At 39.4% G+C, this 27,829-nt stretch overlaps 4 protein-coding genes across 5 annotated transcripts; 1 reads left to right on the top strand and 3 right to left on the bottom strand.

The window, feature by feature from the left end:
* Positions 1 to 543: 543 nt before the first annotated feature.
* On the bottom strand, positions 544 to 10,100 carry LOC117426243 (anaphase-promoting complex subunit 7). Of its 2 annotated transcripts, XM_059033199.1 has the most exons (12): positions 9,862 to 10,100; positions 9,120 to 9,306; positions 8,025 to 8,063; positions 7,779 to 7,898; positions 7,094 to 7,205; positions 6,784 to 6,937; positions 6,124 to 6,266; positions 5,543 to 5,660; positions 3,863 to 4,059; positions 3,107 to 3,331; positions 2,728 to 2,878; positions 544 to 2,046 (listed from the first exon to the last, which is right to left on the bottom strand). In XM_059033199.1, exons 1-12 carry the CDS (start codon positions 9,960 to 9,962, stop codon positions 1,857 to 1,859), a joined length of 1,737 nt encoding a protein of 578 aa, XP_058889182.1. In that variant the 5' UTR covers positions 9,963 to 10,100; the 3' UTR covers positions 544 to 1,856. The 2 variants fall into 2 exon arrangements, with proteins under 2 accessions (XP_058889182.1, XP_058889183.1); XM_059033200.1 differs by lacking the exon at positions 8,025 to 8,063.
* Positions 10,101 to 10,530: 430 nt separating this feature from the next.
* Positions 10,531 to 16,849, top strand: LOC131739404 (ubiquitin-conjugating enzyme E2 G1-like). Its single transcript, XM_059033203.1, has 6 exons — positions 10,531 to 10,731; positions 12,609 to 12,711; positions 13,207 to 13,304; positions 13,646 to 13,824; positions 14,797 to 14,913; positions 15,279 to 16,849. The coding sequence occupies exons 1-5, from the start codon at positions 10,689 to 10,691 to the stop codon at positions 14,881 to 14,883; spliced, it is 510 nt and encodes a 169-aa protein (XP_058889186.1). The 5' UTR covers positions 10,531 to 10,688; the 3' UTR covers positions 14,884 to 14,913; positions 15,279 to 16,849.
* A 678-nt stretch (positions 16,850 to 17,527) lies between these two features.
* On the bottom strand, positions 17,528 to 22,172 carry LOC131739403 (actin-related protein 2/3 complex subunit 3). The gene is made up of 7 exons (XM_059033201.1): positions 22,021 to 22,172; positions 21,237 to 21,336; positions 20,686 to 20,762; positions 20,074 to 20,142; positions 19,444 to 19,570; positions 18,410 to 18,504; positions 17,528 to 18,080 (listed from the first exon to the last, which is right to left on the bottom strand). The coding sequence occupies exons 1-7, from the start codon at positions 22,024 to 22,026 to the stop codon at positions 18,018 to 18,020; spliced, it is 537 nt and encodes a 178-aa protein (XP_058889184.1). The 5' UTR covers positions 22,027 to 22,172; the 3' UTR covers positions 17,528 to 18,017.
* Positions 22,173 to 22,722: 550 nt separating this feature from the next.
* On the bottom strand, positions 22,723 to 27,594 carry LOC131739405 (GPN-loop GTPase 3-like). Its single transcript, XM_059033204.1, has 8 exons — positions 27,376 to 27,594; positions 26,584 to 26,692; positions 25,944 to 26,111; positions 25,381 to 25,505; positions 24,112 to 24,227; positions 23,898 to 23,994; positions 23,669 to 23,797; positions 22,723 to 23,371 (listed from the first exon to the last, which is right to left on the bottom strand). The coding sequence occupies exons 1-8, from the start codon at positions 27,421 to 27,423 to the stop codon at positions 23,306 to 23,308; spliced, it is 858 nt and encodes a 285-aa protein (XP_058889187.1). The 5' UTR covers positions 27,424 to 27,594; the 3' UTR covers positions 22,723 to 23,305.
* Positions 27,595 to 27,829: the final 235 nt, after the last annotated feature.

The raw sequence follows: 27,829 nt of genomic DNA on the forward strand, positions 1-27,829 counted from the left end.
TAAAGGATTTGCTGGTTCAAAATAAAACTACTCGTATTCAGAACTACTGGTTATCCATAAGATCGGAGATGTTCACCTACATCATGAAGCAAAAGACTACCATTACGAGAGATAGGGGAGGGAGACTGAAAACCAGAATGGCAACAGAAAACCCTTTTCACATAGCATTCATGTTTAACACTGAAAAGTGAATAAATGTGTGAGCCAAAAATAATACTAGAAAGACGCACGTGCCAATCAGAAATGTCAACCCTGTGCCACCACCAGGGGTCACTGTTTAGGAATCAGATTTGAGTATTTCATTTTTAAATAAATCAATGTTGATTAAATAAGGGTTCTCTGCTACAATAAACGGTAAGAGGTGCTTTGAAGCCAAAGCATTACATCGGCACACTTTTATTGGGACAGTGACCTACGAGCCAAGAACACCTGAATGCAATTGTAATAAATTCACTAGTGACCATACAGAGCATGAATCCTCACCCTGCTGAATAGGTCTAATTAACCTCGAAATACCACTCAACACATTTGTGGAGGCAGTGATTTTCATAATGGATTTAATTGTTTTTTTCCAACAAGCACATTTTTTTTACACCAAAATGGTTATTTTATGTATGTACACAAAAGCCATGAACTCATACAAACCTTTTTGCATTCTGTACATTGAACTTTTTTTTCTTAGAAACCTTAATAAATGTATTTTTTTTTCAGTTATATTGTTAAAAATATACCAGCCTGAAACATTGTATCATAATCGCACATCCACATTCTTTTAGTTAGCTAGTGGCTAAGAAGGTATTTGACACCAATATCTCCAGGACACCATCCCCAATCCGTAAACAATGGGACCCAAGTCCACTAACTTATGGGTCTTAAGGGCTGTATTCACAAAGCATTAGCGTGCCAGGGAGTGCATTCGCTTCTGTGATAACCCTCCATGAACACTGCTTTAAGACCACTGCAAGAAATGTTGAGATTAAGGCAACAAAAAGATCAACAAAGCACCACCATTTAAAGTCATAATAAATGAATAAAAAGCTCTGTCATCTCGGTACACACATGCTAATTTAGTACACAGAATACAAACAACAATATTCAACATAAATAGACCGCGAGAAGCTAGAAGGGTGAAAGTAATATTTTATTCTTTCATATTCTGGGCTTCTCAAGTACTTGATTAAATTGGTTAGAAAAGTCTTAATCAGAAAGCTTTCCACAAAAGGGAAATGATTCATAAAGTGCACAGAAGCTGCAGCAGGCATGTGACTCTCTCCACGCACACAGATCATGGTGCAGTGTGCAACAAGACCAAATCCTTTCACTGTTCCTGTTCATCCTGCAGCTCTTAGGTACACAAATATTACAAGCCAATGATTTTCAGTTCAGGTTATGAAAAAAAAAAAAAAAACATTAAAATACAAAAATACATTTTTTATATTCAAAAATCTTTGTCAAAAGAAAAAAAAAAAACATGTAACATATTCTCAAGTCTTTTCAGGTCAGTGGGAGGCACTGCCAGGTTCACTCTCACACTGCACTCTTCTCAGCAGTTTGTCAAAAAAGTACTGGGTCAGACAGCTTTCGTCTAATTATATTATCTTAAAATTATAAGTTGGGAATCAAAAGCAATAAGCTGACCAAACGCTTCTTTGACTAACAGTGTGATCCTTGATTCTCACAAGCAGTGAAGTCTACCACCAGGTGGCACTATGTGTTAGGGGTCAGTGCCTGGCTCACAGGGTCGATGAGAAGATGGATTTCCCCTGGCGGTACCTTGTCCGGCCCAGCCCGGTCTCGCTGGGTCACTGCATGCTAAACCACTGCTCCTGGTCAGCCCACTGCGTGGCCTCTCTGGGTCACTGCATGCCAAACCACTGCTCCTGGTCAGCCCACTGTGCGGCCTCGCTGTCGCTGCCCTCCAGGTCCCCTTCCTCCCCGCTGCCCTCCATATCATCCACATCCTCATCTGCAGTCGCCTCCGTCGGGCTCTCCTCCTTCTCCATCTTCTGCATGCCCTCCAGAGACTTCTGGTCATTCGGGTCCAGGCTGAGAAAACACAGCAGAGCTCAGCACAGAGAAAACCTGGGCATAGGCAACCAGCTTCATTTCAGGATCAAAGTGGTCTTGTCATAACATCTGGACCATGATAAGATTTAATCTTGAACTACCGAATGTTACTTTAGGTACGGCCCGGACGGTCAGCAGTACAGCTTTAATAGTCATCTGTTATGACGATTTTATCATCACAATACAATACTTAAATTGTATCTTCCATTTTATAACAATCACTCAAAGGAACTGAACAAATGAACTATGCCTTTGTATTTTTAATAAGAACTTAGTGTTACCAGTAACATGCAGCTACAATGGTAAGGAATTTGTGTAACTTCAAAACACTTTAAAATACTGTGTTTATTGTGCATGCCAGATCAATGTGTATTTTCATAAAACCCACAAACCTGTTTCTCAAATGTCTGAGATGGTAAAAGGAGTACTGACATCCAATTGAAAGCTGTGTCCCGTTCTGGTTAGACTTTTCACAGACTACACAACCAATTCAGGCAAGCCAAGTAGTAGAGCATGAAATTCATGTTTTTGTCCAGCCTGCTTCTGGATACGTGAAAATGACCTTCCGATTAGTTGTTTGGAGTTTTGACTAATTGTGAGCGGTTCTGCATCCACACCCTGGATCCAGGGTTAAGCACACATGGTTCTTCAGTTCATTACCTCAGTGCAATGCTGTACTGGTCCATGGCCTCCTGATAGTCATTGACAGCCACCAGGAAATCTCCCAGCATCCTGTGCAGCACACAGTCGCTCTGGTTGGCGAGGGCGTTCCGCAGCAGAGCGATTCCCTCCTCGTATTTCTGTTCTCGGCCTGAAAAGAACAAAGTTGTTTGAATAAAAAAAACAAAAAAAACATGTGTGTTCACTTGAAAAATGTTTATTGCAGTCTATTTGATTATTGCAAAATACAGTTCTACCTGCATTAGAGACCCACTGTATAGAAAGACCGCCTGATAATAGTGACCATTTCAATCCTGACTGCATATCTAAGCAAACTGTATGTAAAGCTCTGAAAAAATCTCTTTGCAGTTATACTCACTGAGCAGCTCGCCCTTCTTGACCACAGCTTTGATGTAGTCTGGTCTCTGTGCCAGCGCCTTGTCAAGCAGAGTCTTGGCCTTCTCCTGTGTCATGGGGTCCTCCAGACACACGGTGGCCAGGATGGTGAGTGTCTGTGCGTTCGCTCCCAGGGTCTTGTATACATTGTTCGCCATCCCCATGGCTTCACGGATACTGTTCGACGCCAGGTAACAGTCAATGAGACCTGGAGAGATTGAAGGCATCAGAGGACAAGCTGAACTAACAGAGTCTGTGCTATGCATACAACAGCCCGGCTAAAAATACTACAGGTTTTGTGTACAGTATTATAAATACAAAGCTACCCATAAGTGTGGACACTAATTTCAATATTATTCGCAAGAAGCTTGTACACGCAAGAAGCTTGTACATCAAGTTGCCTAAAAGCTGAGATGAATTCAAAGAAGGTTGCATCACATTTTAATAAAGTCACACAGATGTCAGTACCTTTAACTAAACGTTCTGTATTATTCATTTATATTTTAGGACTATTGGTAAAAAGTTAATTATGAAAGTATTTAATCTGGTTGCACCAACCCCCCCCCCTCCCAATTAGCACCAATCTTGGACAACCTGATATTGTAGTAGGCAAGGTAGTCCAATATTAGTCATTTAAGTATATATGAACTAGTAAGAATGCATTCAGCAGCTAAATGATTGACTGAAACCACAGGGGGCCAATACATAGTGTGTACCACTGTATAATAACAACACTTGCCCTCATAGCAGTCCAGACGGCAGGGGGCGAGGCGCATGGCCTCTCTGAAGTGGATGATGGCCTCCTGGACTCTCACCATGTTCCTCAGAGCAGCTCCCTTCAGCAGCAGGGCCTGTACACTGTTACTGTTCAGCTGGATGGCCTTGGCTCCCAGGTAGAGCGCACGGGAGTACCTCTTACTGTAGAAGCTGTGGCACCTGCACACACACACAGAAAAACACACTGAAAAGCCATATATTAAGTCTACATCCTCTTGCTGTTCTGCTTAGCTTTATACCCCTTCTCCACTGGCACATCCGACCCATGAGGGCTCGGTACGGTACGGGTACGGGTGCTTCTCCACTGGCACATCCGACCCGTGAGGGCTCGGTACGGTACGGGTACGGGTGCTTCTCCACTGGCACATCCGACCCGTGAGGGCTCGGTACGGTACGGGTACGGGTGCTTCTCCACTGGCACATCCGACCCATGAGGGCTCGGTACGGTACGGGTGCTTCTCCACTGGCACATCCGACCCGTGAGGGCTCGGTACGGTACGGGTACGGGTGCTTCTCCACTGGCACATCCGACCCGTGAGGGCTCGGTACAGTACGGGTACGGGTGCTTCTCCACTGGCACATCCGACCCGTGAGGGTTCGGTAAGGATACGGGTATGGATGCTTCTCCACTGGCACACCCGACCCGTGAGGGCTCGGTACGGATACGGGTATGGATGCTTCTCCACTGGCTATTTGTCGAGCCGAGCGAGAACCAAACTGTGAAACTCCAGCCTCACAAGACATCTGAATCTGGCTGCAAGCCGAGCCAAGCCAGGGGCGGGGTTAAGGATTTTCATCATTACGTTGCACCAGTCAGTACACTCCAGAAAGTAAAACAACAAACATGCGGGGCAGCGAGTGTGATCAGAGAAAAGCACAGCCTTGGGACGCTGAGGAAGTGCCGGCTCCAGTTTCTCTGTGGGCAGATAGAAGTGTTCAGGAAGATCCGGAGTCGTGCTTCAGAAATGAGAAAGTTTATGCCCGAATTTCTGACGATTTGAAGCAAATGGACATAAACCATGGGTACTGTACACTTAACAACACACTCAAAAACACAACATTATATTAATATAAAGACAGCAAAAAAAAGCAAAAATAACACAATTCTAAACTTATTTTCAAAAAAAGTCAAACTAAATACTGTGCAGCTGTACCATGCATACAACTACAGGCTCTTGTTGCACTCGCACAGATTCTTTTTAAGCACCCAAACAAAAACTATCCTTAAGAGAGATACCTTTGGAAACCCTAGTTCAACAGAACTAATTTAACTTTAGTAAGTCGATATAATCAGTACAATGTGTTGATTATGTTGATTATAAAGACAATCCTAAATATATTTACAAAATATAGCGATACAAGAAACAGCTGTACCGTTGGTCTGTTAATTTTTGAACACCATTTGTTTGCACATCTTTTGGCAAACTGAGTTAATTAATAACTGTCTTTCATTGCGTGTGATGTCAGTAACACAGCTCGGCTCTGCAGTGGAAAAACAACCCAGACTCTCCTTACCGCGAGGGCTCGGTACGGACCCGGCGCGGCTCAGCTGTACAGTGGAAAAGAAGCGTTACATCTACACTGTTTCTTTTTACTGTTTCCTAAAATGTAAGTTACACACACCCTGCACCTGATCACTTACCCAGAGATTACCCAGGGTTCAGCATGCTGGTCCGAGATGTTGAACAGACGTCCTCCCAGGACCTCAACATCCTCTAGATGGCCCTCTCGAGCCAGCAGGTACCCATACACGTCCATTCCTAACGAGAGACAGAGAGGCAGACATTGTTTACCACCAGGGTCTGGGTCAATTCCATTTCCTTTTTTAAAATCAATTCTCCATTCCAATTCCCTTTTGATCACAATTGCAATTCGTACTAGTGCTGTATTCTGGTAAAATGAGCGTCTCACAAAGGCAACAAATCACTTAAAGTGAAGGCACTTAGTCAATTAAATTGGCTTCAAATGAAAGCAGATGAACAATCCCAGCAATTATTAATGTCTCTAACATATCAATTCCAATTGAACGGAAATAGAAATGGAACTGAAAAACAGAAACTGCTTACTGGTGTTGTTTTGTTGCCCGGTGATTTGGGTGGGTGTGTGTCTGTATGTCTGTCTGTCTGTGTCTGCCTGCCTGTCTCTGCCTGTGTGTCTCTGTCTGTCTGTCTGTCTGAAGAGCTCTGGGGTGATAAATTCACACAGCCTCTTTGTAAGGCTCACCTTTGATGACATAGGGGTCCAGCATCTGGGCCTGCTCAAACTTGAGGATGGAGTTCTTCGTGTCCCCAGCTCTGAAATACAGGTCTGCAAGGCTAATCAGCAAATCCACGTTATCACGAAGCAGGGACTTCTTCTCCAGGGAGCTTGGAGAGAGAGCGAGGGAGGGGGTTAGGCTAAGCAACATCTAAAACAGCACTTCATTTCAGTGAGGCATACAAAGAAGAATGGCTGATGTATATTGCTAAGCACACTGATCCCCTCACTTCAATGCTTTATGAAAAGCACTGGGATTTTCTGAAGGCACAGATGGCCCTTTCTAAATGTTTCTCTACGGTTTCCATGCTAAGCTTTATAAGCACTCTCTATAACTCTATAGCCTGCTACTTTACATACCAACAAGTTAAACTGACCAATTATATCCCTATTGCTAAAACTACCTCAGTCTACCTCCTTCATGTATGACTGCTCCAGTTTTCTATTTTCGTGGGACAGCCTATTAGGATGTGTGTGTTAGGCTTTGCTGAATTTATTTTATGCATGTATTACTATATCATATATGATATTATTACTGAGAATCTCAGGCAGTACTTCCTTCCACCTCCAGTTAACAGTAAACAATAAAAGCCTAACATCAAGCCCCCAATTCCTCACCCTGCTTACCAGATGGTGTTGATGGCTCTCATGTTATCACCAGAATGTATGAAAGCATACGCCTTTATCCACACTGACAGCCAGTCCAGATTGGGGATGCTCTGAATCACATCCATAGCCATTGAAGCCACTTCTGCACCTTTCACAGACAGCGACAGCAGACCTACAACACGCGTTTATTGGTTAAAAGACAATGCTTATATGCCTCCCCACAGTAACACTCAAACAATTTCTGCTGGCAAATAATGATCTAAGCAGAGAAGACGGAGTGGCTGGAAAATTAGATAACGTGTAAAATGCATCGGAATGAAGATAGCACCTATGATAGCATCAAGAGCGAGGGGACACTGTCTGATGACTTCCTTGTAGCTGGTCACAGACGAACGCTCCTGCCCAGCCTTCTTGTACAGATTAGCCAGCATCATGTTAATCTGAAGAAGAAAAAAAATCACAAGGCTGTAACAGTATAGGTAGGATAACACCACTCACAACAGAACACCAGTACATTAATCTTCTCTATGCCTTTTCAGTATATATGCTCTATACAATCATTTTCAGATATAGCTGAGTACCAGTGTAAAACACACATGCATTCCACTCATTCTCTTCATTATCCTCAATAATATTTAAAAGAGTGCATGCTATACTCTGAACACAACAGTATACAGTGAAAACGCTTAAACTATTTAATGTGTTATCGTTCTGCAAAGTTAGTGCCTATTCCTTGGAAACAGGCTAATTATTTTGACTTGTCCAGTTTTTAGATATGCAACCGTATCCTGGAAAAGCACTTTAAAATCACGTGCCAGATAAACTGGTCCTTGTATTAATGTAGCTGCTGTGATCACACATACCAAAATATGGAGCGTACGCGAGTTTGGAAAATGGAAGGGGAAGGTAGTATAAATGTGATTTACACAAAAGAAAAACAAAAGGAACAAGGGTACTGTATAAACTCTGACAACCATGAAATACTGCCGTGCATGCCAACAGGTGCAGCTAACCTTGGGAGTCCTCTGTCTGGTGGGAATCCCTTCCAGCACTGCGATGGCATCTTTATCCAGCTTCAGAATGGTGTAGCACTCAGCTATTTTATACCTCACTTCAATCTCAGAGGGCAGGCTCTGGAAGAAACAAGGCAACAGCATTTTGCTTAAGGAGATGTACACTACAACAAATAGGTAACCAAGGTGTACTTTAATAGCCTATAAAATAACTAAGAACATAAAGAGAGAGAGACTATATAATACCTGATTTTGAAGCGAGTGCAAAGTTTGACCCCCTTTTTTCTGAAAGGAAAAAAAAACATCATCAAGTATAAAACTAGTAAGAAACAATTTAGTTGCATATGGGAATAGTTCAGTTAGTGTTTTGCGTTGTTTCTTGTTAGTTTCACAAGGATACAATTGTTTAATTGCTTCAAGTAAAACAAATGGGGAGGAATACTTTGCACTTGTTTTAATCAGGAGAACCCTTATAATTATGACCAGTCATTTGATACCACTTCAAAAGGATTGGGAACAAATGGGGATAATACGTTGATGTTATCAGTTCACCAATAACCTGGCAAAATAAGCATTGCAACACAGAGTGTTGAAACAACAAGTGTATTTTGCTGTGAAATATACTACAAGGTATTGCACTGATGATCATAGTGTACATTAATGGAATGTCTTAAATATACAGTCTATTTTAACATGTTGTAACAATTAAAAACAGAAGAAATCTGTAATAATACACATTGCAGAGTTGTGTGTGCTTTATTGTGCTACGGAACTTTATGTTCGGAACATTCAAATACTGTACAGATACTTACATGGAAACCTTCTCATCTCAGGCTTTTCAATCCCAGTGATACCAAGTGGGACAGAAATCAGGTGTGTGACTAACATGATATTAACCAGAATGTGACAATAACCAAAATGATCTTATCAGGAGCTATCCTCATTGACACCCATTATATTCTGACCAAGACATTTCAATCTGGTGACAACATGGATGAAAAGAAGACATCTATTGCATAGCAATTTCACATGTTCCAGGTTTTACTACAAACTTGATGAGCAACGATGTATAGGTAACAAGCTCAGGTGTGTCTTTAACACAGTAAAGCCAGCAATGGATCAACCTGCTATGCAATGGGAGTCTTATTTCCATCTCTGTGATAATATGATGGTGACTGTGAAATGCCACATAACTGCCCCTTTGTGCACAAGCTTCTAATTAAACTGAGGTCATGCTGTACTACAAGTGCTCTATGAGCTTATGGTCACATCTGAGCACTGTAAGTAACACTGGGCAGTGGAACCACAGCTCTCAAGCATTAACTTGGCTGATCTGTCTACCTGGGCCTGTGGGGAGGATGTGGTGCTCCCAGGGAACGGCCTCACTTTAGAAGTCTTGCTTAGGCTCTTCTTCTGCTGTAATGCCATAGTGTACTTGCATGCTGCATTCCGATACTCCTTATCATGAAAGAGAGCATCAGCATGGTACACCAGCAGCTGATACTTCTGTGAAGGCGAAAACAACTCCCTGGAAACAAACAAAAAAAAATTGCATACAGAATTAAATACGTAGTGGGCCTAATGTTTTGTTTAGACTACATTCAGTCACCAAAGATAGATACGAAGAGGCAGCTTCCTGTATCCATGAAACATACTTTGCCACTAGGCCTCTTGTGGTCAAGAGATTATAATTTGCAGGTAAACTGCAGCTGACAAAATCAGTAACATGTAACTTTTTTTTTTTTTTTTTTTTTTTTTACTAGCCCAACTGTTTCATTGTCATGCGACACACTGGGGTCATCTACATTACTACAACTACGTTGATTTGAACACGGTTTTTTGACAACAAATACTGAGGCACATTTCGTTAATGCGTTTAAGTACGTTTTAACGTTTTTATTTTCTGGTGTAGTATGATTATAACGTTACTCAGAAAGCACCATGATCATTAATATTTACAACGCTTCCCGTCAAAATCGCATCGGCAAAGAACGGCAAGTGCATTTAGCGAGAAATACCAAAAACACACAAAATAAATACTGTACTGCTTGTCAAATATTTGGATACAACACGAAATACGTACGTGCTGTTGGTGCTCATTGTCAGTAACATACTGCTCAATAATCTGACGTTAGAGTGGAGGCCAGCTACTGCCATTTCCCGCACGTGGTCTACCACGTTCATTATATATATAGTTGTTGTTATTGTCGAACAAAAAAAGCAAAAATCTTTGTTGTGAGGTGAACAGTAAACAAGGCACACCCTCTGTCTCTTTCTCGATCACAAACACAACACAGACGGGATACAATTTTTTTGTATTAAAAATGGCGCCTCGGGGACCTTATGAGGTCTTACGTGTGTGGCTTTTGTTCTGCCCGTCTTAATCCTATATTATTTTGCACAACAAATCTGAACTCGGATACGGAACGAGTTTTCATAAAAAAATGTAATTTTTGCTAAATATTAAATGACAGTTTATTAAGAGTGTCATGATTCTAATACTGTGGTATACATATATAAATACTGGTAAAGCTTAATTTCATGTACAGTACTGGGTATACACAAAAATGATACGTACAGTACTTTCGTTTACGATAAATTTATGAGACGGTGCACAGTTTTATTTCGTTATTTTTATAAACCTTCCCAGTGTTTAGTTCGCTTGCATGCTGCTTGCTGCAGTGTTATTTTTAACCAGGAGTAAGTCGGGCAACCCCGCGTCGCCAGCTCCTACGCGCATGCGGTGTAGGGGTGTTAAATCAGTCCAGGAGCTCTGAATGTGTCAGGCAGGCAACAGCAGCGCAATACTTGGAAGGCGGTCGGTAGATTTCATTTCATTCACTTTACTTTATTTATCTATCTGTATTGTTTTTACAGCTTTCCATATCCATCTTTATAAGCCCATAAACCATGACTGAACAGTCAGTGCTGCTCTTGAGGAAACAGCTGGCAGGTAAACATTCGCTTTTAAAAAAAATAAAAAGGTCAAAACTAGTCATGGTTGGTTTGTTTACAAAGCATTATTTAGGTTCTTAAAAAAAAATACTTCCATGTATAATGTTTTCTGAAGAAAGTATCCTTCTCGGTTATATTGCGGTGTGTATTTGTTATTGGGCAATGTGTTTCACGTTTAATTACAGTTTTGAACAGAACAGTGTGACATAGCATGTTTAATTTCATTTGTCATTTGTTTTAATTGCGGCGCGTATAGCTGCGACACGTTGTTTGTTAGTTATTTGTATGCAGTGCCCTTTTAATACACATTTTAAAATGAACAACAGCAAATCTTTACTTGCACGATAACTTGTTCTTGTTTTAATACTGTCACGCAGTCAGAAACGAAGTCTTAGTGGTTCAAACCAAAGAATGGTGTTCTTCTGGTCGTCTCAATTATGAGATCATCATCAAGGGGTATTCGAGGAAACAATGATTAACTCTTGTGTTTAATTTCGCATTACTGACCTGTTCGTGTTGTGCCAGAGATCGTTTCTGACATAATAATATTAAAACATGTATATTATTATTCTTTTTATAAATAACCCAGAACACTTTGTCTGAGGCTAGCCATTAAATAGCCACCCAAATGTGACAGCTTTAGAAAAAATGAATGAGCTGCTTTCGCAAAACATAGTGTTAATTGGTCAATGGCTGATGACTTTGTATAAATACCACGACTTGTAGTGTGTTTAAAAAAAAAAAAAAAAAAATCTTCTTGCTCTGTTGAACTTGGTACTTGGTACATGCACCGTTTATTGTTCTCTTGTATCTGGGGGAAACTGTGAAGGTAACGTACCTGTAACCTCGCACCTTATATGAAATAGCCACCGTTTAATACTTTCAGATTCATAGCCTATTTTAACGCAGGCAGTGTATTTATTGGCTGCCCTGCCTAACTTCATGTTTCACTTGATGGTAATATAACAGTAGGTACTGGGTACTGTACATCTCTCTGTATTGTTTGAAAAATGTTTTTGCTAATTACTAGATTTCTTTTTTCCCATCTGTTATAATACAGTAGTAAAGGCAAAGGTAGGTGTTCTTGAAATGTTACATGTATAGTACATACACACAATGGGTACTGGGTGCTGGGTTAGTGGGGAGCAGTTCTGTTCTGATAACAAGGGCTGCTGAGGCCCCTCTCGTCCACAGCAGTGCTGGAAATGTGAAGTATGATATCTGTGTTGTTTGTTTTTTTTTGTTATTAAGGTAATTGTAGTTGAAGTGGGAGTGTTTCCTCCATTTGTGCTTGATTAAGCATAACATCACAAGTGATGGAGAAGGGGTACCAATACAGTATAGGGAAGGTGTCTGTCCTGTGTATGCAAAAGAGCTGTGTAGCTTATGCCTCATATGGGGAGATGGTGTCTGAAAGTAATTGAAATTGCCATTTTGATGGCCTTGAATCTATTTTATTTTGTTCATATTGTGTTGACCTAGACAAATAATGTTTGAATCATTTCAAATTGCTTTAAAGGGTTAACTACCCCCCCCCACTTGGTCCACTTGAGCTGTATTTAACCAGTTTCAGTATGAACTAGTCATGTATTCTGGTATCTACAGCCATTACCTTGCCTAGACAGTATTCTTATGCTATGCCTCGGGAGCATGGCAGAGGGCATGACCTATTTCCATGAAAATTAATAGAAACCAAGTTTGTGCCTAACCTAGAATGTAATGTATTTATAATGGTGCATCGTTCTCATTTCTCATCAAGCTGCACAAGAGATGAACTAGGCCCTCAGCAGATTTAATGGACTGTGGCAGCGATTATGTATTTCAGTGGCGGTTGGCTTTGTCGCATAGTAGCAATCCTATCTTCTCTCATTGCAGAACTCAACAAGAACCCAGTGGAAGGGTTTTCCGCTGGGCTGATAGATGACAATGACATCTACAAATGGGAGGTCGTCATTATTGGACCACAAGACACACTGTTGTAAGTGTACAGGTTTTAAGCTACAGCTGTGTGTTGCTTTGTATTGCCAAGCATGGGAAAGCTATGTTGGCTGCTTATTAATCTGTATCTCGTTTAGTTGCTTAAGTGGCATCATGTGCATCATTGTGATCCCTATTGTTTTCTATTGCTGGTATTGCGTATTGGCAAAGTTATAACCGGTTGCTTGCTTGGTAGCATTGTGAAATTTGCAAACATGTTAAAACCGGCTTAACGCTGGTGAAGTGGGGATCCGGTGCATTCATGCAGAATTTTTAATTTAGAAAATATGGCAGGAAAGGTTTTATAGGAAAAGATGATAATTGAAGAAATCTTGCCAAAAAGGTAGTATTTGACACTGACAACTTTACCGGGTGAAATCAACTGTGTTAATATAGACACTAAAAGCGACATGCACAATAGTGAAAGTGCTTCAGGTTTTTAAGAAATTTCTAAGTATGACTCGGCTTCCCTTATTTTGTTTGTATTTTATTTTAGTGAAGGCGGGTTTTTCAAGGCTTACCTGACCTTTCCCTATGACTACCCTTTGCGGCCCCCTAAGATGAAGTTCATTACTGAACTCTGGCATCCGAATGGTAAGAATCTGCATCTGCTGCGTTGAACCTCCTGGGAGAGGTTCAACAGAATCATTACATCTTTAGATAATAACATTCAACACTTCTATGAGAGAACTAATCTACTAGAATATCTACATTTTCACATTGACACACATAACTATTCTTAATTTCTCAGTCTTGTAACAGAGTAAGGAAATTGTATGTCAAACGCATATGAAGAAACCATATTGGAATTGGCAGAGATTGTGAATCTGGCCAAGGTTTGCAGATCAGTTCACAAATGTGTTCAAAACCTTCTGAGGGTCAAAACCGTACCCTGACTACTGGCCTGCTTGTAATTTCCCTTGTGTGTTCCCCAGTTGCTAAAAATGGTGACGTCTGCATCTCAATCCTACACGAGCCCGGCGAGGACAAGTTTGGGTATGAGAAGCCAGAAGAGCGCTGGCTGCCCATCCACACTGTGGAGACCATCATGATCAGTGTGATCTCCATGCTGGCCGACCCCAACAGCGACTCGCCCGCCAACGTCGATGCAGGCGTGAGTGGAGCAGCATTGATTTTAATAATGAACTAACACACATGCACACGCACGCACGAACGCACGCACGCACGCACGCAGTGTTCTATCAACGGACGAGTGTTCTTGCATTTCTACAGCTATGCGTTGCCTAGAATTTTAGGATTGAGACCATTTAAAAAAAATAATAATAATATCTATTTGAACATAATTTATATCTTATTTAATCTCATGTAATCAAAGAAACTACAATATGTGATATTGCAAAAGTCTACCTTAAGCCATAATAGTAGTCCAGTATTTCATGTTAGATTTCAAAATGTCAAATTTTTCAAATTGTCAGTTTTTTGTTAAGTATATGGAAAACTACAAAGCGGTATGTAATTCAATATGTTAACGTAACATTATTCAGCAGGTTTCCATTCGACTTTATGAAGCAAAATAAGTTGATTCTGTAGGGTGATGCAAAACTTTTGGCCATAGCTGTAGGTATTTCTGCATTCAAGGAGAGAGGTCGTTCAGTTGCTATGCACCCAAACTCTGAAACGCCATTCTTTGTCATATCAAGCTGCTAAGAAATAAATAATAAGCAAGGTCTCGGTCGCACTTGAAAACCTATTCCTTTGATCTTGCTTTCTCCTAGCTGTAATCTCTGTTCGTTTTTTTGTTATGGCTTCATACGATGTTTTGTTTAACTGTCATATTTTCATCTCTGTTTATAATTGGGATGGTTTGCCAGGAAAGTTTTTTCTTTTGCCCTTGACAGTGTTCTGCTGTGACACATTTAAAACAGAAAGCTTGAAGGTCTGTAAGCTTTTAAAACAAACACATAACCGTGGATTCATTCTTCTTTATTTCATTAAATACCTCTGAAGTAAACACTTTGCGTATTTCTGTAGAGATCAATTCTCTGCGCTTTTTGTGTTTTTATTGTGAAGGTGCGGTCACTTCAGAGAGACGCATCCCATATTGAAATTCACTTTGCTATTGCAGAAGGAGTGGCGGGAGGACCCGAATGGTGAATTCAAGAGGAAGGTGGCGAGGTGTGTACGGAAAAGTCAGGAAATGGCCTTCGACTAGTCTTCAGCGCTCGCCTCTAGAATCTAGGGGGTAAGTGAATGTCATAAAATTAGCACGAGTGGAAGATTTATAAGAACAGTTAACCGGAGTCAGTCTGTTTACAATATTACAGAATTGTTTCCTTTCTTTAAATGGATTAATCCAAGCATGTGAATGATGAATCAATCCCATATCTTTTAAGTCCCAGAAGATATGGAATTGCAGTAGTCTTAATAGTCTAAAACATTCATTCAAATTAAGTTGCAACAAAGGGGGCAATTTCAGTAAGTACTCTTGCAGGGCTACTTTGATTAATCCATTAAAGTCTGATTTAATCGATCTTAACCCCCAAGAGAATCTGGAGCCAATAGGATACCCTTAAATCATTAGAAACATTTTTTTTTTTCCTGTTACAGGTTTATAAGAAGGACTGAATGAAATACTTTTGGTCTTCCACTAAGGCTGGGTTATGTATTTTACACCCTGTTTTTGCTGATCATCAGGAACTTGCTGTAGCCATCTGAAAGGCTTGTGCTCTGAAGATACATAATACAAAAATAAATACAAATTTGAAAAAGTTAAATAACTTTAGTTTACTACCTGGAATTGTACATTTATTTATTTTGAATATTCTAACCAATGTAAGATATGTCACTACTGTAAATGACTTGCTTTTATAAATGCTGCAGATGGCTTCTACTTCACGCCAGGTTTCTTATGCAATTTTGAGGTTTCTTTTTGTTTTCTTTCCAGTGAGACAGATAGATCGTAAGGGACACCTGTATTTTTCACCCTAGTACATGCTGTGTAAACCCTAGCAGTACCCAAGTCCTGATCCAGTTCTAGTTATTGTTCTACTGCCAGTTAAAAAACACATGCAATTGCTTGTGCTTTTCACCCCTGTTGACAGTGATATGGCAGGTGTTTCTGTATTTTAAAATGTGGAAGTAAATGTTTTTGAAGAATGTATTCAGTCCAATCTGTAATGTCATAGAAAGGTATTCTTAAAATCATTGCTAACAACATGTATATTGTATACCACTCTGGTAGTGTTATAGTCAGGCTTATTATAGTTAAGGCTTTTGGTGTTTTATGCTGACTTCTCTACTCCTTTTTAAAAATGCAATTGATCCCTGTTAAGCCATTCCTGTATCTCCATCACAACTGAGTAGTGTGTTAATAGTAAAATTGATTTAATTTACAGGTTGTTTTCTGTGAAAAGTCTTGTTCATTTCAAAGCAGAAGCGACTCCTCTGTATTAATGTAAATGGTTAGTTCTGCTTAAGGATTGTAATAGTGTGCCCAGCATAAAATACTTTCTTTGCATTATAGCTATAATAAAGATTAGTCGCTTATTAACGTTGCGATCTCATTTGTACATTCTGCTTGTAAATGAAATTAAGGCTGAGATGATTTTTTTGTTTTAAAGCCCATTTAGTTTCACAGAAAAAACTGTAAATTAAATCAGTTTTACTATTAACATGTCTCTCAGTTGTGATTTGAGTTGCACGAGTGGCTTAACAGGTATCAATTTAATTCTTAAAGGAGAGTATAAAAAGTCAGGGTAAAACACAGAAAATCAGCCCTAATTATAGTGTAATATATCACATACTCCTCTATTGACTTTGGCTGACAGAATAGTCCCATTTGATTTTTTTTTACCTTTAGTTAATTCAAGGCTTGGGTATGGAAAGGTTTTTTTGTCATGGACCAGGGGTGACTGTGACAAAATGGTTTCAGTGTCTTTCTTTCGTAGAATATTAGCGTACCAAATGTCATCAAGCAATAGTCCTGTAAACCTACGCACCCTTTATTTTGTCAGTTTGTTAGGTGGTTTTTTTATGCAAATAATTTAATGTTCGGTCAATTTATTGTGTTAAATTGTTACCCCAGTTCCTTTTACTTGTTTTAAGATTTGTTTTGGTTTGTTTCTCTCTGCAAATTGTATTTAATCTGAGCCCAATAAAAATGAAAATCACTTAAATAATGCTGTCTGGACTGAATTCAGTACAATTAATTTGTTTTATTCATGTATATAGGCACAGACTTAAACCTGTGTTAAATGTATCGCCTTTCCTAAATCAGAAATCCACTGTGCTTTTCCACACTTGCTGTTTGATTTTGATGTACTTCCTATTTAAACACATTGAATCAGCGGTGTCCTGTATACTTATTGCAGCACTTCCTCCCTGTTGACAGTGATATTCATTGGAGGTCAATTTTGTGTTCATGCATGGCCCTGCATCCCTCCACACGGTTTGGGTGTATTGCAGATTTCAATTAATCATCCCACTATTCATTTTTATGAATTGTGTTTGCAAACAATTGCATTTAGAGGTGCCATTTCCCCTCTTGCACTAGATCCTTTTTGATCCATTTATCACACTGTAGCCTCCTCATTCCTGTTTTTTTTTTCCTATGATATTGAAAGTCAGTGTCTTCATATTTTATATTCTCACCCATTGCAGTGTGACCTGGAGTCCCAGGCTTCTGTGCCATGTTAAAGTCCTTGTTCTGTACAGGATGGGGGAGGTGGGGGTGGCTGCCCCCCATGAAATGCTGTATATTTTTGTAGAAGGCATGTGTATTCTGTTTAAAATCCCTGTCTCGGGTCTTACTTGGGTAGTCTTATGTTATGTTTTACCATGCATAGCCCACAACGCTCTTTCCTTGTGTAAATGAAATGTATTTTATTGAAATTCCATTGTGTTAAGTACAGTAAGCAAATAAGTAATTTTATACAAGGCTTTAAAAGCAGGATTGTATTTTAACAAATTTGAAGAAACCATTCAGAAGCAGCGAAATGTGGCTTTGTAACGTAGCAGGAAATAGTAATGAGAGTATTTAAAATGGAATCTAAATCACACTGGAATCCAAGGACACTAATAAAGAGATGATTTGTCTTTACTGCTGTAAAACAACTAAATACATAAGATTACAAACTGTTCTTTATTAAGCACCAGCTTAACATTGTACTGTATATACTATCAAAAATGCCCGTCATTGTCTGACCTCATTTTTTACCCCCAGAATGAAGGCATGGCAGTTTCATTACATCCACACTGTTCAAAAACCACCATGCCAAAACAAATGCACAAAAACAGTTACATCCAGCTGCAAAGCGTAGTTTGTTCTCTCTAGTTAATCATTCTGTATTATTGGCCTGGAGCAGACAGACTCTTGTTCATGAACTGCCTCTTCACAAAGCAGATCCACCACTGCAAAGAAAAGACAAAAGATAAGGATGGGAAGGCGCGCTGTTTGGATCTCGGCTTGGATACATCCAAACTTTAGTTCAATCTTCTCTGCTATGCTTCTACAGTTGTCAGAACTGTTTTAACAATAAATCGCAATACCACACTGAGTACTTGTCCTATAGCACATTTAAAGAACTTGTATCAGTCTTTGATTTACTAGGGGATTTTTGTACGACATAACTGAAAAGTCAACTCCACCTCGCAGGATGTTATCTAAATTGCTTATTACATACATCACATTACCTTGTATAATAAAGATGTATGCTATTATTAAATGCACAGTGTCTCACCTTGCTGGGTTTATCAGTCTGAGGATCAAACACTTTCTCACACAGCCTCAAGCCCGTCTCCTGTCTTATCTGCTGCAAATAGGTCCTCATGGTTTCTGCAGGTACAGAGTGATTTAAAGACAGTATTGCTTTGTGTTTAATCTCCTGTTTTTTTTATATTTTTCTTGTGAATATCAGTATTTTTTATATATATATATATATATTATATATATATATATATATATATATATATATATATATATATATATACACACACACACACACACATATACACACTGTATCTATATATAAAATAATAATCTGCAATTTAGTTACTTCCCTATTTTACAGGTAAACATCAGCTGAGATTTTGTACATCCATGTCTAATTAATCATTATCTAAAAGAGATTCATGGCTAAAGAATCAGGATTTTAACCCTTTTCACTGCATCAGTTTTTGCATGATTATGTGTCGGTTATTTCTAGATAGCATACAACATTGTTTGTTTATGGGTTCTGTTAACGCATATATAAATCTATATACTGTACAAATAACAATGTCTGAATAAAACTCTATATGAAAATGCTGGAGTTGAAAGGGGAAGTGCTGTTTGGTTTGTATCATTTCATCCTGCCTTCATAACCACACCCAGCACAGTGCACAATCTGGAGACAGAACTGAGGGACCCCACGGCTGTCTTTTCAATTCGTCTGAAACAGCTGTAGATCTCAGTATCATTACATGATGACCCTCCATGACTTTACCAATTGTTCTGGGTGAAATACACTAGAGACACAGCTAAATGTTTGATTTCCATAAGCTTGGTAATCAAGAGGCCCTTTTTCAATGACCCAAATGGTGGTGTTACTGAGACCCGTCACAGATCAGATCAATTGAATAGATCTGCAAAGTGTAACAAGAACGACGTCCACAAGTGGAACTGGAAAAAGGGGAGCCACAACCGCACCACACTATAAAACAGTTGCATTATGAGGGAGTGTTTACATTAGCTGTGGTGCATGTACACTGGAAGAAAGACCTGGACCCCTCTCACCTTCCTCCTGCTTGTTGGTGGGCTTGGCGTACATGCCGTTCAGAGGGAACCCGGGCTCCCCAGGCATTGGGAAGTTGGTAATCCCCAGAGTGTACATCTCCTTCTCTCCCTGGCTTCGGGAGTTGCACTGAAAACAATGGTAAGTCCACACACTTAATACCACAAGCATTTCCAGTCCAGTATTCAGTGCGGTTCTGTGCTTCATGATTTCCTACAGATTTGTATACCTATTGAACATTTCAACTTGCTGCAGCTACTAACTGCTATTATGTATTAGGGATTACTGATCTTTGAGACAGAATCATAGATGTTGTTTTAAACAGAGTTCAACGGGAGTGACTATAACTTGTATTCAGTTGTTAACCTTCTTCTATTGTCTTTATTAAATATTATAAAGTGGCGTTACATTTGCTACAGTATACGTAGTGTTTGATAATACTGTACTTTTATTATATTCTCACTACTTCCTTATTAGCATAACTTTTTATGGCCATTGTTTTTGCAAGACTGGATATTTTTACCCACATGTCCCTGGTCACTAATCATCAATTCGCAACCTCCCTGCAAACTGAAAATCTGCATTCAGAAAGTCAGATTGCAATATGTAGGCCTTTCTATAGCCTTTCTTACCTTCTGAAGTTTCTTTAGACATTCGGAAATATATAGAGTTACATAAATCAAAGTCCTGTCTGCTTCATTCTGCAATGAGAACAACCATTTCAGTCAGCGTGGTAAAGGTGAGGCTTGTCAGTAATTTAATTCTGCAAGTCTTATTTGATTGTAGGGAAACAGAATAACTCATACATGAAGATCATCTTAAATGTATGGTTTTTGTGACTTTTAATAAGATATGTTGAGAAGAAGCAACAGCAGCACAATAAAACTGAGGCTGTAGAAAGGAAAGACCACAACAGGCTCAGGCATGCTGCTCCTACACACAGACAGGAACCCTACAGCCAAACACCAGGGCTTGGTGTTAACTGTTTGCTGAACTGCACAGCCCACAACATGCATTTTTACTACCGAAACTTAATGTTTTATTTTTCAAATTTCAAATATTTATGAATATACAGTTTGATGTCCATGAAGCTATTCAGTCTAGGACACTTTTGTGCATGTGAAACTATTAATTTTATTAACACTAATGAGACGCTACTCTATGGTCACGATATTGATAAAGGGTGAAAACAGCTCACAGGTTAAAGCTTAGGGTACAGTTCCTGTCATTTAGTATTTTCTTACCTTGATTTCATAATTTTTGAAGAAGACATTGGCTTTAAAATAGTAGATGGCTTCATCGAGGATGTCTGTATCTTTGGCTAAAGAAAAAGGAGGCAATGCACACAATGAGGTCAGAAACACACAAGAGTCAAAAGTAAACCAATAGTTTTTTTTTACATTTGCGTGAGTCATTTTGAACCTGAAAATAAAAAAAGTGATGGGGCAATGACTAATTAATTACCTTCTGTGTTTGAGCCTTTTTCACTCTGGAGGCCTGGGTTCAGTTTATTCAGAGATGGAAATAAGACTCATATTTCAAAACAGTTTCACCCATTCCAGGTTTTACTACAAGCTTGATTAGCCACAGAGTACAGGAACAAGCGTGAGTGTTCTATTAAACTCATAGTAAAATTGGACCATACTGCTATGCAATGGGAGTCTTATTTCCATCCCTGAAATTCTCAATGTATCCTTTAGCCTACAAAATGCACAGCTTACATCAAGTGCTATCTAAATTGTGTTTTATTTAGGATTAGTAAAAACAGTACAAGGTCTGGGAAAACTAAACTTACTTTCTCTGGGAGCTGGCCCTTTGAATTGTGTTCTGAGGGGCAGCAGAGCCATGTTACCAATGAATTTGGTATTAGAGTCCATTAGGGTGGAGTGATAAGCCTGTCAAAAAGGGAACAGTTACTTGACCAGAGGACCTCACACTGTCTACGTCTAATACGATGCGATTTTAAAGAAAACAAACGTAAAGTGGAAATATGCAAACTGGTGAGACAGTGCGTTATATTATTACACATTTGTATTTAAGTTTCTAACATCAGAGCTTAAAAATAAATAAAACAGCAGGTCACCAAATATACAATTAAATTAATGACATCTGTGGTTCACTGGAAATTCACCTCCGGTAGTACTAGTAATACTCTCAAGTATGAGCTGCATCAACAAATATACGAGCCCAGAGAAAACAAGACGCACCGCTACTACTAATAAAATACTACTGCACTATGTATAGTACAACTTTTAAACGTCTTATAATAACAAGCATACACAAGAAAATAAAAAGCCACTTCTTTTTCTGTCTGTACGGCAAGTCCAACACTGCTACGCGTGTTGCAACGTATACCGTTTATTGCAACACTCTTACCAAAAAATACTATAATTGTATACATTTAATTAAATGAGAAAAAAAGCAAAGTATATCTAATTAAATCAGGGCCGTGGTACTTCCTGTATTTATGCCTACTCGTCCATTTACAGAATTATGAATTTCAATAAAAAAAAATATATATATATCTGTACACGCAAACGCAACACAGAAAACGAGCGCTTATATTAAACAAAACTCACCGGCATGTTGAGTCTATTTTATTCAAGTAAAATCTAAAAAGAAAGAAATTGTGTCAGCCTGCCCCTGAACAAGCACAATACTTCCGCTGTCCCACCCTGAACTGCGGCTTCAGGAAGTGAAGAAACACTTCCACCTTAATACTTGTGATGAAGCAAGTAAGCCGCAAGGTGGCGCCAACATTTAGGTTAAAATCGCGTAGCTATACCTAGCCAAGAACCTCATCAAACAAGACCAATCTAAAATTATAATAGCACTAACAAAATCGGTATTTCCTTAACGATTAACATGACAGGACGAAATCAACACCTTCTATGGCTACTGTATATTTTTATCAGCTTTCTATCGGAATGGTCTCATACTTTAGCAGATTGCATAGGTTGTCTGCTATTGCAGCTAGTGTTTTCCATGTTTCTCAAGTGTTTTTAATGCATACTGTAATGCATTATATTGGTCAGGGACTTTCACAAAGCCTTACAAATACGTTGTTTTCAATTGTTCATGCTAATCCATGTATGCTATGGACCCTTCTGTTTAATTTGCTTGCCTGTATTTAATAAATAACATTATTTTTTTAATGAAAATATCACCCCCCCCCCCCCCCCTCCTCTCACCAACACACATTTGCAAGCATCTAACTCAAGGTACTGTATTTCAAAACAAGGCTTGCAAACAATACCCACTTTAAAAAAACTCACAACACATCAGAGATCACAATGTTTCTTTATACAACACATTCACACACATTGACAAATATACAAAAATAACCCTTCTTGACGTGATGTTAATTATTTCAGCTTTCGAAGCAGTAATAAATAACCCCTTGATTAATGAAGTAAAGGAGCATGCTGTCTTTAGATAATATCGAATCCAAAGTCAGGCTCATATTATTCAGTACAATAACTTTTCGGCTGGTACTCAGCTCGGCTCTGCAATCTATCTTTCATGTTGCTTTCTCGCGGGCCAACAATGGCTGGTAACGTACAGCCCTCATTGACCAAGGTTACTAAGTGAAAATACTTAGACAGCATTTATTTTTAAGCTGCACTCCTTAACATTTGCAGACCAATTCCTGTTAACCTTTTTTACTTTTGCAACATCCATATTGTTCAAGATCCATAAGAAGATTATGTCACATCGCTCACAACCAATTATTCTATTAGAAGAAACAAGTATGACCAGACAGTGGAGAGGATCTTTATGAAGATTTTGATGCTTCTTTTATAAATAATATACTGTCAAGACCTAGGAGGAGGTCGTTGATTTTCATTCAGCATTTCTTCTGCTTCATTCGCACACTTTGTCTTGGAAAAATGCATCATAGTTTGCATCATTGGGCTCCTCTTCCACCACCTGCAATACAAGGAAAGCGATTCAATTACAGGCTAGCAGCCAGACACGCATGTGATTAACAAGCACCAGAAGCACTTTGTCCCAACCCTGCTTTTAGCTTTTCCGTCTGTTTGACCAGACAGATTCCACTTAGCAGAAATGTTACAGCTCTTTTTCATCATGGCATTTTTTTGACTTCCTAACGAGTTCATGAACGCAGATACAGAAAGTCATTACTATGCCATGTTAATAGAATTTCCCTGGAAGGACTATGTAGACAAACACTGGACTTTGAAGAATTTCCTCCCAGGCTCTCACCTTGGGCTCTTTGAACTCCAGATCCTCGCCGTACTGGATGGCAAAGTCAATGTGCTGCAGGATGATGTTAATACCCTCTTCATCTGTGCGGTCAAACATCAAGAAACGAACCATGCTGTAGTCATCAATCTAGAGAGACACAGAGAGAAGTGAGGACAGGACTAAGCTACATATACATACACACACACATATATTACACATATAGTTCTGTATTGTTTGCTAGACTTACCAAACCACAGATAGCTTTGGTTAGTTTCTTAAACTTTTCGCTTCTCAGTGTAGTGCTATTATCTTCAAGTAAAGAGTACATATCCGGGTCTAAATATCTGAAGACAAAAAAAAAATAAATCTTAATTGTTTTAAATATTTTGCAAATACAATGATCCTTGCATCACTTATTTTTTAATTGCAATGTCTATTCACAGGAAACCTTGTTAACCTACTTTTCAATCTCCCTCTTGGCTTTCTTGCTGAGCAAGTCCATCTTGGTCATGATGTTGACCTGAGGGATTTCCAGGGACACCATTGCACTCAGCGCTGCCATGATACCTGAGATGAACTGGAGAGCAGACCCGGGGCTAATTACAATTACAGCAGCACTGTTTGCTGAACTGCAATTACAGTACTGCTTTCTTCAGTTAGAATGATGCTGCAGTAATTACAATTACACTAAAAAGTAACACAAACAACTGCATATATTAATATACTGAGCATCAAAAGAAACGTATCACTTCTATCTGGATAAAATTCACTAGATGTGATCGAAAAATGACAAACTCTGTTTTAGAGCAGGTGCAGTGACTTTTTATAGTGCTGATTAACAACTGACATCACGAAGGTGCTGCAAAATGATCTGTCGATCTTGGGCAGGTGTTATGACTCTTGGTCTCCCAGTTCGTGGCCTGTCATGGACAGAGTGTGTCTGGTTATACCGTCTCGCCAGGTTTGAAATTGCTGGCTGTGAGCACCCAAGACTATGCTTAGTCCAGCCTCCAACATGCCGATCGCACGAAGGCGCTGCTCTCTTTTTTTCTATGACTGTCTTTTATTGCTTTTATTCAATTTAGCAATTCAACAGCTGAAATCGGTCCATATCCAGTGTCCAATCAACTATCTCACTAATTAGGTGATTAACTGCATATGCTTCAGTCATAGTCACTGAAGCGTGTCATGGTCAAGGATGAATGATCGAATGATTAAAAAGAAACAAAAAACATTTAGTCAATGTCTATCATTTATATACCTTATTTTTTTTTGGAAAATAAGTGTTATAATAGTGATACGTTTCTTTTGATGCTCGGTACATGTTTACTCTATTTATTTTAAATAACCAAGCAATAAATCAGTTACAGACACACAAAACATACTATGTAATTTTTTTTTTTCAAACTGGGGTCACTAAAAGTGGTTGAAAATACAATAATGATCAAATGACAAAAATGTGTAATTAAACTGTAATCAATCATTGATGCAGTATAATCACAATTATGCAGGTGTACCAAGGTTCAGCTACAGTCACATTGTAATTGCAATTAATTATGAATCACACAATTACAATTGTAAATTGACCCCAGGTCTGCTGGAGAGACCGGAGGACGAGGAGCGCTCCACACGCATCCCTGCAACATTCAGACAACAAACAACAGACATCAACAGCCTACAGGGGGCACTTTTACAATGAACTTGTGATTTTAAACTAAAGCAGCAGGCACCTTAAAGGACTCCACCATGAACTGAGAATCAACGAGAAACACTCCACAGACTCTGAACTCCCATTGCTGGAGCTGCTCCACAATCTGCTTCATCACTGGCAGGTGTGTGTAGAGCTCGATCTGACCTGCAACACAACAAGGAACCCCTCTGATCAGAACCCACCCCCCAGAGTACATTCCAAACCCCTCTGATCAGAACCCACCCCCCAGAGAACATTCCAAACCCCTCTGATCAGAACCCACCCCCCAGAGTACATTCCAAACCCCTCTGATCAGAACCCACCCCCCAGAGTACATTCCAAACCCCTCTGATCAGAACCCACCCCCCAGAGAACATTCCAAACCCCTCTGATCAGACCCCACCCCCCAGAGTACATTCCAAACCCCTCTGATCAGAACCCACCCCCCAGAGAACATTCCAAACCCCTCTGATCAGAACCCACCCCCCAGAGTACATTCCAAACCCCTCTGATCAGAACCCACCCCCCAGAGTACATTCCAAACCCCTCTGATCAGAACACACACTCCAACTTACCCTGGATAGAAAATGTAATAAAAGTTACCTGGACAGTCAAACAGTACGTAGTCATCCTCAACATGTCCCAGGCATTCCTCCAGCCAGCTGAAGTTGTTAGCTAAATACTCCATGCAGAAAACAAGCCCTCCATTCGGGCCGAACCTTAGAGAGTCATCCTCCATCACATCATCCACCTGAATCAGCTCTCTGATATCTGGGGCAAGACACAGCACTGACATAACTACAGGAAGCACTGACACCTTGTTGTTTCAGATAATCAATCAACTTGTGATTGTGATTGTGTCAATAGAAATTAGATACACCAGGGATGGAAATAAGACTCCTACTGCATAGCAGTTTCACCCATTCAAGGTTTAATACACGCTTGAATAGCCAGTGTATAGGTATCAAGCTCAAGTGTGTTATTAAACTCATTAACACCAGGAATGGATCACACTTCCATCACAGGCACAACTTATGTTGTACTATACATATTTCACCATTAAATATTGATAATAAATACCAACACTCAGTGTTTTGCCTCATTTGGTTTCATTAGTTTCTAAACACCTTGGTATGTTCAAAGCTTTTTCCACAAGTCTGGGAGATCTATCTGCAGGTGTGTTTCAAGTGCTTGATACTGGAACATGGGCATGGCTCCAAAGCCACAGCACACTGTTACCTACCTGCCATGACAGGATAGGAGAAATACTCTGCTGCTGGATCCAGGTTCACCACCTGTACTGACCGGTTGATGGCCTCACAATGCTGGACAATGGTGGCACAGTATGTGCTCTAGTAAGAGTTGGAACAAAAACAAACATAAATAAGCTGTCAAATAATGCATCAGTGTTGGAATCAGATGTAATAAATGTGTTCTGTCATTAACCTAAATACATGACTACAGAATGTGAAATTTCAACATATGGTTTATTTTATATTAAATGTAACGTGTACCGATATGTATACATTTTAAACGTATTTATTCATTGTCACTCAAATTCTCACCTCTAATGTTTACGTGTAGGAAAAAAAATAACTGAAGCACAGGTCTGCTCCACCCGGCTGCGTATAGGAGTACCTGCACTTTGTCGAGAATTTCACCCCTGAATAGTCATTCCGGAATAAGATTTATAAAACTGAACATTATTTTTAGAATACAATATGAATAAAATAATATAGCACATTTATGCAGTGAGATGTTCCATAAATTCCGCCGATGGCCAATCTGTACGCGTCATTCACTGCGTACACATGGGTTTGTTTAGAACAGCACTAGTCTGATATTCCGAGGGGAAAAAAAATAAGGATCGAGTTTGGACTAGTTTAAACTGATCTCAGTGAAAAACAAGCTGAACGAAAGAACACAGAAATGCTTTTATATATACTTATCTTTGAGTTTGAGTTTTTTTTTTTCAATTATATTCCCTGCTGATGATTACATGGAAACCACATATCAAAACAGTTCAATATTTTACCTTTCCGCTGCCAGCAGGGCCCATCACGAGTTGTGCAAATCTCGGCATGTCTATATTTAATTTGCGCCGTACCAGAGAGATTTTAATAAATATTTTGTCCTGCTTCTATCCACATAATAACGTTACACTCGTTCGCTTTCTGACACTTCACCCGCCATGCTTGTCCCAGACAACTTCCGCCACAGTTTGGCGCTACGGGTCATCATTTGAGTCAAACGTTGACGGCGTTTTTGAAATACCTTCTGTAGCTATTACTCAGACAGACACCAATCAGATGGCTCTGTTGACGTAGGTATCACGAATCATTCCAGGTTTTAATTTCTGTAGTGTATGAAATTTAACAAGTTTAAATTGAAATCCAACACTACGGCAGCCATGGAGACTACCACAGAAAGAGCACAGAAAGCAAACATGTCTAGATTTATTAAGGTATCCGAGAACAAAAGCAAAGGTT

Source organism: Acipenser ruthenus, chromosome 11 (assembly GCF_902713425.1).
Source record: "Acipenser ruthenus chromosome 11, fAciRut3.2 maternal haplotype, whole genome shotgun sequence".
Lineage (NCBI taxonomy): Eukaryota > Metazoa > Chordata > Actinopteri > Acipenseriformes > Acipenseridae > Acipenser > Acipenser ruthenus.